The sequence below is a fragment of the Cynocephalus volans genome, chromosome 17 (genome assembly GCF_027409185.1).
Source record: "Cynocephalus volans isolate mCynVol1 chromosome 17, mCynVol1.pri, whole genome shotgun sequence".
In the NCBI taxonomy this organism is placed as follows: Eukaryota; Metazoa; Chordata; class Mammalia; order Dermoptera; family Cynocephalidae; genus Cynocephalus; species Cynocephalus volans.
The window spans coordinates 22,249,285-22,268,031 of record NC_084476.1 but is presented as its reverse complement, the minus strand read 5'-3'; the positions used below and the strand labels follow the sequence as shown (position 1 = coordinate 22,268,031).

General features: G+C 41.1%; 1 protein-coding gene across 1 annotated transcript in view; it reads right to left on the bottom strand.

Moving 5' to 3' along the window:
• Window positions 1-17,990, bottom strand: part of TEX48 (testis expressed 48) — an 88,408-nt gene extending 70,418 nt beyond the window's left edge. Inside the window, exon 1 of the mRNA XM_063081669.1 lies at window positions 17,966-17,990. Within this exon, the coding sequence (XP_062937739.1) occupies window positions 17,966-17,990 (25 nt within the window). The remainder of the gene's footprint in view (window positions 1-17,965) is intronic.
• Window positions 17,991-18,747: the final 757 nt, after the last annotated feature.

The window sequence follows — 18,747 nt, the reverse complement described above, 5'->3', positions numbered from 1 at the left end:
GTCAAGGACATGTGGACATGAAACACAAGCTGTAAGGGTTTGGTGTTCATGTCAAAGAGAATGACCTTGGCCCTGAAGGAGGGTGGGGGATTGAGGTCTGGCCCTAGCTCTGACATTCGTCCTTAGTGTGACCTCAGGCAAGTCACTCGTCCCACCTGTAAATGAGGATGTTAGACTAAACGGTCTCAAAGATTCCTTTCACTTCTGGAATTCCAGGATTCTCTGAGTTCTGTTTTTCATAGCTTTGTAGCCCATTTGAAAACCATACCTTTTCCATTTAAAGCCACCAGAGGGCGATATGTCCCATGCCTTGGCCCTACCCCTTGTTGGAGAGACCTAATCCCTACACTTAGTGCCCTGGAAGAGGAAAGCCATGACCCAGCCTCTGCCTTCCAGGGGAGATAGATGAAAAAGACCCTATTTAAGTTGTTTCTTAGATCTACTGTTGACTAGGGGTCTTCACATCCATTGTCTCTTTGATCATCTCATCAGTTTCCTGGACCCATTTCACAGGCCAGGGAACCAAGGCCCAGGGGATTGAAAGGACTTGCCTTGGATGATGTGGGTTTCCAGTGGTAGCCTCCCCATCCCTAACTTGTCCCCTCTGGACTTTTTTCCAGTGGACCTAAAGAGATGCCTCTGTTTCTAAGGGGCTTCTGTTGGACTAAGAAGACAATTTACGCACAGGTTAATTAGGGCAAAATATGAAATTAGAGTCTCGGGTAGGAGCTGAGCTGCATGAGTAGAAAAAACGTCTTGATGAAGCTCTCCTTTTGGTATTTAGACTAAATGATCTGTAAAATGTGGTGGCCAATAGGAACTATAATGGGCCTGGTTTTACATTGCACAGCAGAATCCACTCTGGTTCATGTAAGTAGCAAAGGAATTTTGAAAAGGGTATTAGGAAACTTTCGGAATCTCCAGGATGGCCAGAGAGCAAGAATCTGAAACTATGCAGCCAGAAACCATGACCAATCTTGTTGTAGGGGCTTTTTTTTAGGAAAAAAAACACTGCCACAGTTGCTTGGCACTTAGGATGTTTGGGACTGGGTACCACCTTGAAAACTAGTATTGGTAACTCGTATGTATCGGGCCCAGTGCTGGTCATAAATCTTATCTCATTTAATCATGTGGGGTCAGTATCATTATCCTTAATTTACAGATAAGGAATGCAGGGTTAGGGAGTTCATGGCTTGCTTAATTAAAACCCAGGTCTCTCTGACGTTAGCCTGGGCTCCAACAGAATAAGAGGATATGGACTTTGGGCTGGAGCTAGGGACTACCCCTAGTCTTCCAAGGGCAATTTCCGAAGAGGAGGGACTTTCTTGGTGTTTCTTACTGCCTTCGTAACTATTTTGTTTTCTAGTAACAAGGAAGGAAAGGAACAAAAGGAATATTAAATTCTCATTTTTTATTGATTTTTTTCCTCTTGTGCCTCTGGTCCCTCTGAAAAGTAGAAATTACCCCAAAGGAAGGGAATATTTCCACCTGTTGCTGTATCGGCATTACTTGGATCTGGCTCTCTTTGATTAAAAATTGTTGGACTAGGAAGAGACTATGACATAGACTTACCCAATCTTGTTAGTTTATTAACTGGAAAATCGCTTGCTCAAAGTCATAGAGTAAAATAGTGGCTTTCACACTTTTAACAAATGTTTATTGAGTTCCCTACTATCTGCCAGGCACTGGATACAGTGTGGAAAGACAACTTCCCTGTTGCCATGGAGCTTTATGTAAACAAAGATCCCAGAGGTAGTCTCACCTGTAGTTCTCCAACTTTAAAGGAATCTAGAGCAAAAATACTTTTGGCTCTTTTTCTTAATTTAAAACAAAACAAAACAAAATAAAAATAAAGAACGTTCAATGGCAGATAAATAAGAAAAAAAGCTTAACTTTATTAGTTATCAAAAAGTGCAAACGAACTTCAGTTTCCTTTCTATCAAATTGCAATATTTAAGAAAAAAGACTACCTAATAATGGAGAAGGTATTTGGAATTCTGCAGTCTCATACTCTACCGATCTATTAATTGCCTTTGTGAAGGAAAAAATGTGTGATATGTATCAAAACATTCTTGACCCAGAATTTACTTTTTAGATTATCTCCTGGAAAAATAACCATGAATGTATATAAAGATATATCTAATAAGGATCATGGGATAGTTTATAATAAATAGCGAAATTTGGAAATACCTAAATGTCAGCAACAATTGATTATATGAAGCAAGTTATAGCCACTCTGCCCGTCAGGATTAGTTTTGACCATGTATAACAGAAAACTCAAGATAGTAGGAAATTAAATATGAATGGATTTACTTTTCTCTACCTAAAAGAAATCTGGAGGCAGGCAATTTGGGTTTGATGTGGAGGAGCCACAGTCATCTGACATCCAGGTTCCTTCTTTCTGTACTTAGCATGGTCAAAGTTTCCGCTAGAGTTCCAGCCATCGTGCTCATATTTCATAAGGAAGAGAGGGACGGCAAAAGAGTGTGTCTCGTTAGTCAGACCTGGGCTATATGTGTCAGTGAAGAGACTTGGAAGGGAGGGACATATTGCCTGTAGTTTGGGAATAAAAAGAAGAGAGAATGGGTATTGGGTAGGCCTATGGTCTTCAAGAAGTTTTGCTTACATATTCCTTAGAAGAATTTTGAAAAATTATCTATCACCTTGTACATTTTAAAATTGTCCCTGAATTTTTTTTTTAAATTGCCGGTATATTTGGATGTAAAGGATACATTTTCTGGCCCATTGTAAATATTGACATAAAAAATAAAGCTTGTTGTCATCTTTTGAAATATATCCAATGGAATGTAAATACCATTGTGATTTGATAGCCCCCCAACCTCCATCTAAAAAATAAATAAACTTTAAACAGTTGCACATTTTCTATCATTCTTTTATTCTCATTCTACTTCCTCTACAGATTTCTTCTAATATATAGTTTTTCTGCTCGAAAGTTTTTTTATTGATCTGTATATTATACCTCTCAGCCACAGCAATATGTATAGAAATAGAAATTTTAATTTTAACATCATGTGGTTGTAAGATTCTAAAAGTATTAAAACTTTGCTTTGAATTATCATTATAATTATTAATACTATACAATTGATTAAAACAAAATAAACATAGCATACATTTTGAAAAATACAAAACAAAGTACATCTCTTAATGAGAGGAATGAGGTTTTTAAAAACAAATAAATGTACCTGCGGATGACTACTAGGGCTAGGAAAAGTAGGCATCACCACCAATGGTATTTCTGATTTTATTTTTATATATTATGGTAGAGAAAACTTGTTCCTTAGGTAAACAAATGGAAATGAAAGAAATTATTTTAGAGTGATGCCAATTTCCTGAACTCTTTTGAGGTACATGTCAAAAATCATACAGTGGTCTACCATCAAACGTTATTTTTAATGATCTATATATAAGCTGATGATGAACTATTTCAATTTTGTTGAAAACAAACAATTGGAAACCATATGACTTGCAAAGGGATTTTGCCCAGTCATTAGTTCCATTGATTTTCTCAACACTGACACTGACAGTTTGAATTTTCCCTTTTGACACCCTGCATTATTATCATCATTGTCATCATCATATTCAGGATGAAAAAAAATGTGCCTTTCTTTTGTAAAGTGGGAAAAAGGTGACTTTGAAAGAGGAGGTGAGAAAGGGGTGAGCCCAGTTCCTTGCCTTGCCCAAAAATGCATTCTCTGGCAGGTCAGTTTGGGGAAGGTGCTCAAATGGACATAGATGATCTAATCACTCATTTCCTTAAAACGATCCCTACCTAACCCCCAGTCCAAAGACTGCTGGAGAGGCAACTAGCAGTTTCTGCCATGTCTATACGGGGTTATAAAATACCATTGTATGAAGGCACTTTAAAAAGTCCATAGAAAGGCTCATATTATCTTCTATTTTTCCATGAACTTTATAACATGCCACTGTATCTCAGGAGGAATCATTAAAAATGTTAGGACAAATTATAAGATACCTTGTTAATTTAAAAAATAGTTACAAACTGGTATGAACAGTATGATCCCACTTTTGCTAAATATGGTTCTAGCAGATTAAAAACAAATGCTTTTCTCTAGGTGAAGGAATTAGACACCATTTTTATTTTTCTTATAATCCAAATGTCCTAGGCCTCAAAAACATGTGACCACATCTTCCTCCCTTCCTCTACAATTTAATATAGTTTAAAATTTATTTTTATATATTTTAAATTTTGAATTATTTAAAATTTATTTATAAGACACATTTTGGTTTGATATTTATACATAAATATTTATAATATATATATTTTTAATATATGTTAAATTCAGATCTTCAGTGTGCCATTGAATCAATTTTGATGAATGCACATGAAAATACTGAGCATTTCCATCAACCCAGAAAACTCCCTCAAATACCTTCCCAGTCAGTTCTCCCCAGATTGGGAATCCCCAAATAACTGCTTATTTGACATCTATTGCCACAGGTTATTTTTGCCTCTTCTGTAAATCATACAGTAAGTATTTGTATTTGGCTTTTTTCATTCAACACAATGTCCTTAAGATACATTCACGTTGTTGTCAGTAATTTGTTTCTTTTTATTGTTTTTTTTTAACTGTGCACGTGTGTATTTGATCTTTTTATTGCAGAATAGTATTCCATTATGAGTAGCCCACAGTTTATTCCTTTTCCTGTTCATGCACATAAATTTCATTTAACAAAAAACTATTTTAGAATAGTTTTAGATTTAAAAAGTTGCAGAGATAGTTCAGTGGGTCTTCCCCCAGGCCCCCCAGTTCTCCTCTTGCTAACATCTTACATTACTGTGATCCATTTGTCACAACCAATGGAACAACATTGATACAACTAAAATAGTCATAATTTATTAAAATTCCTTCAGTTTTGCCCTAACATTTTTTTGTTGTTCCAGGATTCCATCCAGAATATTACATTCCATTTAGTCGTCTCGTCCTGTCTCCTTAGGTCCTCCTGGTTTTAACAGTTTCTCAAACCTTCCTTGTTTTTGATGATCTTGATGGTTTTGAGGAGTACTGGTCAGGTATTTTGTAGAATGTCCTGCATTGGGTTTGATGTTTTCTCGTGATTTGACTGGGGTATGGGTTTTTGGGGAGGAAGACCACAGAACTAAGTGCCATTCTCATCACATCATATCAAAGGTGCACACCGTTAAGATGAGCCGTCACTGCTGTGGTTAAGCTTGCTCACTTGGCTGAGATAATGTTTGTCAGGTTTCTCTGCTATAAAGTAATTCTTTTCCCCTCAGCTCACACTTAAAGGACCATGGAGTTATGCTCCAGTTTTTTTTTTTTTTTTGTTGTTGTTTGTTTTGTTTTTTTCTTTTGGCAGCTGGCTGGTATGGGGATCTGAACTCTAGATGCTTCTAGTTTTCTGAGGATATAGTCTCTACATAAATAACTTGGAATCATTGGTATGGGAGATTTGTCTACTCTTTCTCCATTTGTTGATTTATTCACTGTTGATTTTTATCCACGAGGATTCATGAATATTTATTTTATACTTGGGGCTGTCATCCTATCCTACCTTGTTTATTTTGTTGCTCAAAATGTTCCAGCTTTGGCCATTGCATGCTCTTCTAGTTGGCTACTGAGTCCCTCAGACATCGCCCCATCATTTTGTGTTTTGTGCATTTTCTTACTTTCTAGCACAAGATGCTTTAGGCTCATCTTGTGTATATTTTCTGCCCTAGCTCTAGAATCAGCCATTTCTCCAAGGAGCTTGGTTCTTTTTACTGGAGAATGGTATTATGAGCCAACATCTGGGTGTTGGGCTATGCATTTCTTTTTTATACAAAAACTTTTTGTCATTCACAGCTCAGCTCTGAAAGGCCTTTTCTTTTCTTTTCTTTATTTAATTTTTATTACTTATTTACTTTATTTTGTTTTTTAATTTATCAATATGCAATGTAATTGATTTCCATGTCCCTTTCCCAAATCTCTCATTTTATTTATTTTTCTTTTTTAAAATTTATCTTTTTATTTATCATTATACAATGTAGTTGATTTCTGTGGCCCTTTACCAATTCCTCCCTTCCCCCCCTCCCTTGAGAGGCCGTTTCTGACCACCAATTTAAAATAGCATCCCCAACCATCACTCTCTATGACATAATCTTTGAAATATTTTTATAGGACTTATCGCTATCTAAGAATCATCTTTCTTTGAAGAGGGGTGAAGTAGAGGAATCTTATTCTTTGGCGACTAAACCCGTGCATTTTTGTTAACGACAATCCTTGCTTCCTAGTTGCCCAGCAGCTCCTGCATCAACAGCCAAGCTCAGTCAACTTAGACGAGCAAGCCTCTGGTGACATGTAGAGAGGATGACCCCTATTGATGACATCTAGACCACAAGGAACAAGGGAGCATATAACATTAGAAATGTTCTGATCGTACAGAAGAAGAAGGGGCAAACCCTCTTCTTCTGGCCTTGTTAGAATGAGGGTCAGAGGAAGCAAGGACTCAGATGTGTGTGTCCCATTCTCACCTTACTTGTCTGGACTAAAGTCTGGATGGGGAGGCCTGTTTGATGACATGGAGGGAGCACCCAAAGCAGAGGAGCCTTGTGCTGGGTCACCGGAGGATGATCCCATGCTGGGTGGCCCATGCCAGTTAGGGAGAGGGTGGTGGTACAGAGAAGAGGCGGCATTTTAAGAAGGAGAGAGGCAGGGTCAGAAGGCCGGGGTGGTGCAGGGAGCACTCTTTTTCTCTCTGGATCCCCTGTGAGGTGAAAGGCATCCAGACAATTCCTGCACCGAACTCTGAAGGATACTCTGTGGCAGAGGCTCAGCATGGGCACCCTTGTCAAGGCCAGGTGAAGTAGGTGGTTGAGACCCCGCAGGGCCGTCAGGACCAGCCAGAGCTGAGGTGGGGCTGAGTCAGCTAGGGAGGACCACAGAGGTCCGGATCAGGCCTGATATCCCTCAGCAAACACCTGTAGGGACCCAGAGGCTGGAGTATGGATTGGAGGCTCCCTCGTCTATCGTAATGACGTCATACCAGCCCCCCTGCTCACCCAGAACAGAGAGAAAGCAATGACTGAGCCTTTACCCCAAAGAACCTGAGATAGTTGAACGAGACTGTTGCAAATGGAAATCGCTGAGATACTGTTGATCGGCAAATTAAGGTTTCCCTCTCTGTTTTCTTCACTGCTGAGTCCCCAGAGACTAGAACAGTGCCCTGCACAGAGAAGGTGTTCAATAAATGTTTGAACGGATGAACAGAGTCACACAAACCCAGTTCTAGAGGTCAAATTGGAGGAAAAGGGCAATCCCATTCCCTGTGGCTTTTCTTTTTATTGCTCTCCGGACTTTTATCGAAAATCCTCGCTCATTCTCCTGTTACTAAACAAATGTTCCCATGGATATTAATGAATATAAACAGATGCTGTGGGATGGAGGGAGGTGATGGTGACTGTGGGAGACAGGGAGGATGCAGGCTTTGGGTCCCCTGTGGCATCTAGATGCCAGCTCAGCTTTCAAAAAGGCTTTCCCTGCGCTTTGCTTTACTTGCCATGGTTCTAATAATTCACAAGTGTTAATTTTGAATTCAACAGAGGAAATTGTATTCAAAATTCTTTTTACAGCCTTTGGCATCTATTGTTTGGGATATTTTTTATTTTGTATCATGAGGTGGAACAGTGAAGAGGGTGAACTCTGGAGGCAGACTGCCTGCCCTCAAATCCCAGACATGACATTTGTCAGATGTGTCACCTCTGGCAGCTAATCTCGCTAAGCCTCCGTTTCTTGACAGAGCCTCATTGTGTCTCCTACACGCTGCTCTTTTTCCTCCATTAATTTTACTCTCTATGCTTCAGTTTGTGTATTTTCTATGGACCTGTCTTCTCCTGTGTCCAGTTCACTGTTAACTCATTCAAGGTCTTTAATTCAAATATATTTTTCAGCTCTAGAAGGTCTACTTGATTCTTTTTCATAGATGCTGTCTGTTGAAATTCCTCATCTTTTCAACCATGCTTTTTCTTTCTTGAACATAATAAAATTGTCATTTTAGAGCATCTAATAAATCCAATATCTGGATCATCTTTGGGTCAGTTTCTACTGTCTATTTTTTATTTTCACCACACCTCATAAGTTTTGATCAGATGCTGAGTACAGTAGATGAGAATTTGTAGGGGCTCTGCATGATGCTATCTTCCTCCAAAGATGGTTAAGTTTTCTTCTGAAAGCCAGAGAAAGTTCTGGTGGATCACCTTGAGATTATCAAAGCCGGATTTGAATCTTTATTAGAGCTGGTCTGTTTCAGGGTTTCTCCTAATCCTAGCATACAGCCTTTTACTCTTCATTCATGGCCCCCTTCTGTCTAATGCATGGTCTTTCTGGGGACTCAGCTGAAAGCCTAGGGTATTTACCAAGGTCTTCCACCTTGACAGGGCTTGAAAGTTGCTGCAAGGTCTGCTCATCTCTGTAGCCTCCAAGCTGCTATTTCTGCTGGGTTCTTTGGAGTCTTGGCCTGTGTGTGAGCATATCAGGAGTTAGAATTTATGTGTAGAATTTATATGCAGAATTTAGGAGTCTTTCTCTGAATTTTCCGTATCTCCATGATATCGACCCTCAAATTCTTGCCATTTTGGCATCCCTGATTTCCAACATTTGCCTCAGCCCAATAAGACTGCTGCTGTCAGCCTGGGCTCTAGTCCCCCACACTGAGACATGGATAATGTCCTCATAAAATAAGCAGGGAGAACGTCGAGGTCACCTCAATTGCTTTCTTTCTTTCAAAGATTGTAGCTCCTTAATTCCTACCTTTGCTGGTTGCACATCAATGCTTTAAACAGTTTTTATTCTTTATTGTAAATATTTATGGGATACGGAATGATATTTCAATGTATGTATACAATACATAATGTTCACATCAGGATAATTAGCATATCCATTATTGCAAACGGTTATTTTATATACTTTATCCAGTTTTAATAGCTACTTCCAGTAGGAGGGTAGTCTGTTAAACTATTCCGTCATGCCTGGAACTGAAAGTTATTGTCTTCATTTCTGAAGCGTATTTTCACTGGGTCTAGAACTCTAGATTGGCTGGTTTTATGTTTTTTATTTTATTCGTTTATTATTTATTTGTTGGCCTTACTGCTTCAAAGACATTATTCCACTGTTTTCTGCTTTCCGTAGATTTCACTGAACAATGAATTGTCAGCCTTACTTTTGGTGCTTTTCTCTGCCCTCTGTTTTTTTTTTTTAAGATTTTCTCTTTGATTTTGATCTTCAGCATTTTGACGATGATCTTCATAGATTTTTTAAAGACAATATTTATCCTACTGAAATCAACTGAGCTTCTTGAATGTGTGAGTTGGTAACTATCACCAGTTTTGTAAAATTCTTAGCCATTATCTTTTCCAATATTACTGACGGCTTCTTGTCTCTCTTTCCTCTCTGACTCTGATTACGCTCATTGTATACGTGTTGACCGAATCCAGCAGGCATCTTATTCTTTGTTCTGTTTTTCTTTTGTTCTTCTTTTACTCTTGTGCTTTAGTTCAGATATTTTCTATGACCTGTCTTCTGTTTCACTACTCCTGTCTTTGCTCTGTCTAGTTTGCTCTTAATCCATTCAATATATGCTTAATTTCAGAGTGTTTTTAGTTATAGAATGTCCATTGGATTCTCTTTTGTAGAATTCATTCTGTGTTGAAATCCTCCATCTTCTCAACTGCTTTGTCTACCTCTTCCTTTGTTTCTTGAATTATCATTTATGGCCATTTAAAGTCCCTGCCTGATAACACCAATATCTGCTTCTATTATTTTTTGTCTTGATCATCAGTCATATTTTGATGCATTTTAAAACTCTTGTAATCTCAGTTGTGTGCCATAGAGGCACACCATAGGGGCTCCAGATGATATCTTCTACTGCATGGGGAGGGAGAGATGATATCTCCCATCAGATGACGCTGATTAGTAGCCATTAGGGCTGCTTATCAAAATATTTCCAGATCTTTGCTTTTGGGCCATATGGTAGAATTGTACTTCCTCCACCTCTGAGTTTAGCATGGCAATACGACTTTCTTTGGCCAAAGAAATATGACCAGAAATAATGTGCGACACACTCCTGGGAACCCACACTGGACATGTAGTGTGAATGAGAAATAAACTCTAATTGTGTTAAGCCATTGAGATATTGATTCTTTTTGTTAATGCAAAGTAACCTAACATATCCTGACTGATGCAGCTCAGGCTACAGCTCCAATTTGCTGTCTCATATTTCTCCATCACAGAAGCTTTACTCCACTCAGGTTCTTTAAGAATACTTCATATCCTCTTTCTCTGACCCTTTTCACTACCACCCTTCTCTCTGTCTTTTAAAATCTAATTTAGTTTCTATACTCATGCTGAAGTTATATGTTTTCCAGGAAACCTATCTAGACTGCTCAAATCTATTTGTACGATGTGTGATATAGTGGCTTTGAATAAGATGGACTCAAATTTAAATCTGTTCTCTGACACTAGTTGGTTGACTTTGTGCAGGATATTTGATGTCTTTGAAACCTGTTGTATTTTTTTTTTTTTAAGATGACTGGGAAGGGGATCTTAACCCTTGACTTGGTGTTGTCAGCACCATGCTCTCCCATGCGAGCTAACCGGCCATCCCTACATAGGGATCCGAACCCATGGCCTTGGTATTATCAGCACCACACTCTCTCAAGTGAACCAAAGGCCAGCCCTGAAACCTGTTGTATTTGTTGAAGAATGTTAGCTACGGTAATGGATAAACTCCTAAATTTTGATGGATTATAGTAATAGAATTTTATTTCTCACTCACCCAAAGTCCAAAGGGCACTCTGTTCCATGTAGTGATTCAGGGAATCAGAACGAAAGTGTCTCTGTTATCTTCAACAGGTAGCTCTTCAGGGTTCTCCTGGGTATGACATAGAGAAGAGGGGGAGTGAAGGACCACACAGTTTTTATGGGCCAGGTCTGGAAATGGCATGTGTAACTTTAATTCAGCAGGACTCATACCCATGACCATACCTAACTGCAAGGAAGTTTGGGAAATGTAGTCTACATATATGAATAGAAAGAAGAGGACATGAGTTTGGTCAAGACTTGCCAGTCTTTGCTACTTTGGGTTTCTTCTCCTACCATATTCAAAATATGGATAATAATTTCTGTTTCATGGTTTATTGTCAGGATTGAATGAGATGCCATATGTAAAGCTCTGAAACAGTACCCAGCCTATAGTAGGTGTTCAAACATATTTAGTTTTCCCGTCTTTTGAATTTGTGCCTTTAATCTGAGTCTTATACAAAAACTGCCTTGGCTTATATTGTGACTTCTTCATTACTGAGTTTTCCATTGTTTAAGGTATGGTGACAGATATATAGTAGGTGTTTGGTACAAAGCTGGTGGTTGATTGCATTTGCTGAAAGAGGGAGAAGAAGGTGAGGCTTGGAGACTCTGAAAGTCCAGAAGTGACAGACATCAGCTAGCATGAACTAGGCCCAGCTCTGAGCAGAGAGAAGTGGTTTATTCCAAGCAGAATAATTATGGAGACGTGTTACTTCCTTTTTGCAAGATTGCCTAAAGAAGCAAGACAGTGGACATTGCTGTGAGACCAGGACTATAGCAGCCAAAGAGCCATGAGTGTGTGAGGTGAGGTTAAGGAGTAGGTGGGGACAATTCTCCTGCAAGAGGAAATGCTACCCTTTGCCTAATGTTACCTCCCTACGCAAAGGAATCATTTTAACCATGGCTGAAGGGCTGGCAATTTGCCAGGCGAAGATAAAGGAAGTCCAGGCCCCAACTCTGTCTGGTGGGGAATTTGAGGTGAACAGAAATGACTAGGGATGATATCTCTTGGATTTTCTTCCTTTGTTCTCCTAAACAGGAAGTTGGATCTTCCAGGGTCAGCCCCATGTTGGTCTTGGGAATTTGGCCTTTTGGGGTTCCCTTGTTCCTAGGTGGTTCTATAGTCAAGAGAGGTTCTCTCTAAACTCTAATTCTTCCTGATTTTGTGATCCTCCACCTCACAGACTGTTAGTGTCTCTGTTTATGTGATGGGAACAGTGTTATCTGTCTTGCAGGGTTGGTGCAAGAGGTACATATAATGTTAAATGTGCCACCTTTCTAGCCCCTGAACCAAACTTGTTTTTGCCCTAGGGTTGTCTAGCTTTGAGAGTAGCACTACCATGCACTCAATTGCTCCAGCCAGAAGCCTGGGCACCATACCCGCTCTTCCTTGTCTTTTAACCCCTACATTCTATCAATTGTAGAATTCTATTGCTATAATCCAAGGGCTGCTGAATATACCTTCTTAATATCTCTGGTCCTCATTCACCTCTCCACCTATCTGCCTGTACTGTAGTCTAGGCCACTGTTACCTCTTCCCTGGATGACAGCAGCAGCCTCCAATAGGTTTTCCTGACTCCAACCTTGTTCTCAACCAATGCCTTCTCCTGAGTGTGGCAAGAATAATCTTTCCAAACTGGAAATCATATCAAGCTCTTCCTCTGATTTAAGCATGTTTGTGGCTTCCCGGGGCCCTCTAGAGAAAGCCCCAAATTTCTAACATGGCCTACAGTGCATCTCTTTCCCTTGTACCTCTGTCTCTTCAGCCTCATCTCTCTCTTTGTGTCCCTCAGCTTCCCCTCACAACCCCCCAGTGCTATTCTCTCAGTTGTGCTGAATCTCCTTCAGTTTCCCAAACACATCACCCTGTCTTGCACCTCCAGGCCTTTGCCCGGGCTCTCTCCTCTCTTAGACTCTTTCCGCCAGGCTAACTCTCATTTAGCCTTGGAGGAGTGGCTCCGTTGTCCCTTGTGCAGGGAGACTAACCTTGAGATTCCCCCTTCCCCTCCTTCCTCTCCTGTAGTCATCTGGTTCCTTGGCTATTTTCCATACTAGGCACAAGGTCTTCGAGGTAAGGACTAATCATGTATCTAGGGCACGTGAAGTCTTCAACTGCTAATTGTTAGATTCAACTGAAGTATATTTAATAACACAGAGTCTCTTTTGTGGAGGAGTTCCCAGTTCAGACAAGAACAGTAAATACTACTGTTAACTACTGAATGCTAACACTAGGCTAGGTACTTGTTACCTCTCTCTGAATGAGACAGATTGGTCTGAAGCAGCATGTTTGCATGTCACTGGAGGTTACCAGGTAGTACTCAGGTTGCAGCAGAGATAGCACCCTGTTGAGTTACTAGAGTCCTCCAAACCTAGTTTAAGGAAAGTCTAGGTCTAGGTGAAAGACTTCTGGGTCCCGGGATCCCAGAGGCTGACCGAGTTTGACGGCCTCTATTGGTGAGAAGTGAAGGAGATGGGCACAAGAGTCAGACCAGACGGAGAAGTGCTGCGAGGAGACTGCGTGTGTGGGCTGCTGGCTGTCCTTCTCTCCCCCCGGCCTCTGGAAGGGGGATTGGGCTAGTCCTTCTCTGTTCTAAAAAAGCCGGGGAAGCCCAATTCCTGTTCTCTTACCCTCTCCAAAACACTGGGAGGGTGATCACGCCACTCTGAAGTCTTTTGAATACGTGGACCTGGGGAGAACGTGATACCCTGAGCTGCTGGTGCTGCTCTGGGAAAGGTGTAGGTGAGAGTTGGTGGAACTGGGAGAGGAAGTGTGGGTGAGCTGGGCTCCCAGTGAAATGATGGGGGAGTCTCCCTTGGGTGGAGTGGACCTTCTGAGGGTGCTTGGGACTTTAAACTTTCTTGCTGATTCCTCTAAGTGGACCACTGACTGGGGAAAGGGGCTTTTGTGGGCAGACCCTGTAGGGTGAGCCACCCAGGGATGAGAGGGTGGAGAGAAGAGGAAGAGGTTAAGCCTCAGCTGGATGTACTACACCACGGGGCTGGGTTGAGGGCAGTCCCCAGAGAGCCCTCCAAAGAACCACAAAGTGCCTCTACGAAAGAGCCAGTGTTTGATTACTGGCACCCTAGAGGGAAACAGCCAGCCCTTCAAGAGGTAGATTGACCCGACAAGACGGGGACTCAACTTCACCCCAGCACATAAGGTAACAGGAGTTAGGAGCAATGAAGACAGCAGTCACCCCACCTCCCCAGTGGTTAGGTGATAACAAATGTAATTTCCTTCTCTTTTCTTTCCACCCCAGCACCAAAGGAAGATGGCTAGGGAGAACAATGAGGCAATGGGCTGGGAGCACCACATCCAACTCCCTCTGCTCCAAGCTGCTGGAACCATAAGCACAACCTGCACTGAGGGGAAAGAGCAGAGGAGAACTTTTACGAGATGGGAATTCAAAAATGGATTGGCTAAGCTATAATGATAGAAATGAGACTATGCTAATATTTAAATTGACTGAGAACTAGTAGAATTGGACTGATCCGTATTTAAGGGAGTCCATTACCCAGCAGCAAGAGAAGGCTGGACCAAAGCATGAAAGTAGCAAGAATCTGAAAAATATTCATTTGTTGTTTGTATACCAAGCCGAGAGTTTCTTAATCCTTCCAACACAGCCCTGCAGAATAGGTATTATTGTCTTCATTTCCAGATAAAGAAATCGAGAGTCACTTAAGTGACTTGCTAAAGACTGACCAGCTGACAGATAGATAATTATATTATAGTATGACAGAAGCACAGACTTGAGAAAGCACAGAAATAGCAAAGGGGAGGGTGGGATTGCTCCTATCTTGGAGGGCAGTGGGTTTAAGGAAGGCTTCCTGGAGGAGTTAACACCTGAAATGAGTTTTGATTGACAGGAATTTCTTATCAAAGGGTGGTAAGGATCCCCAAAGAGCGCTAAGGGGACATGCAAAGGGAAGATAATGAGAAAGAACAATCTGTGTTTGTAGAAAAACAGTTCACTTCATACAGCTGGAATATTTGACAACTATTGCTGAATTTTCCTCCTGATAGGCAAGTTCCAATTTAGACTTTCTTTGGCAATTCATGGCATTGCTGTTTTCTTGGAGCCTTGCCTACCTTGAATGTTCACTTAAAAACTATCACCAAGTAGATTTTTGGAGAATGCCATCTCAGCATTTTAGCTGCGTTCTTTGATTGCCAGTGAAGTTTGAATGTCTTATTTTCTGTTTATTGGCTATTTTGTTTTCTTCTTTTGTCTGTACATCTGTATTAGTCTGTTTTTATGGTGCTGTAACAGAATATCTGAGACTGGGTAATTTATAACAAAAATTACTATTCTGGGACAGCTGCATTGGTGCAGGCCTCAGGCTGCTTCCTCTCAGCAGGTAGCCAGTGGTGCAGGGAGATCATATGGTGACAGAAAGCAGGAGAGGGAGAGAGCAGAAGGGCCAGGTTCCTTTAAACAACCAGCTCTCATGGGAACTGACAGAGAAGTCACTCACTAGCTCCCAAGGAAGAGTATTCATCTATTCATGAAGGATCTGCCCCGTGACCCAAACACCTCCCAACACTGCCACATTGGGGATCAGATTTCAGCATGAGTTTTGGGGGTACACGTGTTGGGGGGACAAACATATCCAAACTATATCAATACCCTTTGCCCATTTTCCATTAGGGTACTTGTGTTTCTTCTTGATTTGTAAGAATTCTTTAAATAGTAATTTTATTAATAATTTTCCTAGTTTTTGGTTGATTTTTTATCCTCTTTTTTGATTTGTGAAAATTCAAAATATTTGTTTGCTTAAAATGTCTTTAACATTATGGCTCTACCATCAGTTATTAGGAAGATGGACCTTTATATGTGAAACTATTTTGTCTGTATTTTCTTCTACTACTTTAAGTGTTTTATTTTCTATGATCACCCAATTTTATATTTCTCAATTTGGTGGGTTTGTAAATTGGAAGTTAGGCTTAACAGTATGAGGGGCTTTTTTTTTTTTTTTTAAGTCTGTATTCATGAGCTTGAGTGCATGTAATTGCAAGTCGTCTGAGGTTTCTCTCTCTCTTCCTCACCTCGGATTCTTTCCTCAACCCACTTCCATCAGGCTGTGGTTTTTTTTTTTTTTTGTCTTTTTGTGACCGGTAAGGGGATCTCAACCCTTGGTGTGGTTTTGCCTGCACTGCGCACTGGCCATTCCTATATAGGATCCGAACCCGTGGTGGGAGCGCCGCTGACGCTCCCAAGCGCTGCACTCTCCCGAGTGCGCCACGAGGCCGGCCCAGGCTGTGGTTTTGTAGAAGATTGAAAATGGCCACGATTTCTCTGCTTATCTCCTATTGAAAGGTGAAGTCTGTTTCCCCTCGCCTTAATTCTGGGCTTACATTGATCCATAGAACACACAGAAGCTGTGCTCCAGGACTTCTGAGGCTAGCTCATAGGAATGCCCACAGCTTCTGCCTGGTTGTCATGGAATAGTGCATCCTGGGATACTCCCTTTCAGAACTGGGATGCGATAAGAAGCCCAAGCCATGTGGAGAGCCCATGTGTAAGCACTCTGGTCCACAGCCCAAGCTGAGTTCCTAGCCAACAGCCAGCATCAAATTTCAGCCACTGAGTGAGCCATGTTGAATGTTCCAGCCTGATCAATTCCAGATGACTGCAACCATCCCAGCTCACCACACAACACTGCATGGAGCAGAGGAACCACGCAGTGAACTCACAGAATTGTGAAAGATAATAAATTGTTCTTTTAAAGCATTAAGTACTTGTTGGTTTGTTACTCAGTGACCACCACTTTGAGACACAGCCAATGATCTTCATGTTGTCAAACTCAGCAGTCACTTCTTGGATCTTACCTTGTGTGGCCTCTCAGTAGCCTCACTTCTTGAAACTTTCTTTTCACTTGGCTTCTATGACCTCTCACTCCCTTGGCTTTTTCACTCCTTCACTGGCTGCCACTTCTCAGTTTCCTTTGCCTTCTCTTTCACTCAACCTCTAAATCTTGGAATGACTCAGAGTGGTCTAGGGGTTCATTCCCCATCTGTAACTGTACATTCTCTTAGGTGACTTCATTCAGTCCCATGGCTTTAAAAATATCTCTGTGCTGATGGCTCCCAAGCATATTGATTAGTGTTGACTTCTTCCTGGAACTGCAGATTGATATAGCCCATTGCCTGTCTGACATCGCCATTTGAATGTTCGATAGGCACCCCAAACTTACCCAGTAAAAGCATAACTCTGGGTTCTCCTTATACCCAAGACCATTCCTCTACCTGTTGACTTTACCTTGGTCAATGACAACCAAAAGTCATTGCTAAAGTCATGCTAAAGTCCCCCAAATTAGGTGTTAACCTTGGCTCATCTCTTCCCCTCAATCTCCACATTCAATCTGGTATTAATTCATTTGGGATCTACTTGAAAAATGTAGTCCAAAATAATCTACTTCTCTTGAATCTACATATATAGACCATAGCCCCATTTTCTCTTGTCTTGGATCATCCAGTCTCTCCACTGGTGCCCTTCCTTCTACTCTTGCACCCTACTCTTTCTCCTTACACAGAGCCCTACATCTTTCTCTCTGACCTCATCTTCTACCACATTCCCTCTGTTCCATTCTTCTTGGGCCACACTGGCTTTATATTGGCTCCCTGAATGCTTCAAGCTTATTCACACTTTAAAGCATTTGCACTACTTACTCTCTGTACCTGGAACTGTCTCTCTTTCGATTGTCTATGGTTGGTTCCTTTCTGCCCCTCCATTCGCTTCTGATCCATCCCTGTGTTTTTGTTCTCCATGTAGTGGCTGGTTACCAGTTTCTGCCACTAGAGTATTATCTCCATGACACAAAAGACTTTGTCTGTCTTGCTTACTGTGATGTCTCCAGCACTTCCAAGCATGTTTGGCATATAGTAGATACTCAACAAATATTCATTGAAATAATTCTTTTTCATCTCCTCATTCTTTTCTGTTCCCTTTGAGCCAGAGACAAATAAAATGCTATTATAGATGGAAAACCCAAGTGAGCCTCCAAGGCAGGATGCACACTAGAAGAAAGCAGTCTCCCAACAGTACCATCCTGTATAACAATATTCAGTGACTCTTAGAACCCTAACAATATAGACCAAACTCGGAAGGTCCACAACCCAGCTCCACCTGCCACTTTGGTCTTATCCGCCATCGCTGCTCTATGCCAATCTCTCTCCCCAGCTAACTCATCTTCTCTGGACATCCAACTCTTTTCTCTGTTTCTATATTTTTCACACTGTTCCCACAACCAGAATGCCTGTTCTTTTTCTGTCTCAACATAACCTTCAAAAATCTACCCTATGCCCCATCTCAACAGGTATATACACCATTATTGAGCTCTTACCCAAAGTCAGGACTGTTTAGTCACCTGATCTCAGGCAGCCTTCTCAGCCAGGCAGGGTGGATACCACATCTTAATGCTATCTTACAGATGGATCTAAATTTGGTCTCTAGATAGATGAAGAAAGTTAGTGGATGGTCCATTGCAGTAAGGAAGATGCTTGGATTTTCTCTCACATCACTTCCTAAAGTGGCTCTGCTTTATTTGTTTTTATATGGTGGAATCCCATTCTAACCAGGGTGAGATTTTAAAGTCAGCCAATGAAAACCCCTTTGGAAGGCTCAGCTCTGGAAAGCGACTCATGGGCAACACAGCTGGCTTTACCTCCAGTGGGGCTGCTGTTTCTTTGGTTGAACAACTCTGTCCTCTATCTACTGGGCATGTTGTATGGACAATGTATATCTTTAAATGATGGAACCACCTTCAGCTCACATTCTCAAAGGAAGTAGGGTTGAGACCCTCCAAGGCTCCAGCAGTAGCACATCTCTTCACCTGGTGGAATGACTAGCTGAATCCCAGGAGATCTAACTTCATTTAGGTCAGGTAGTACCATGGTAGCTTGGGATCT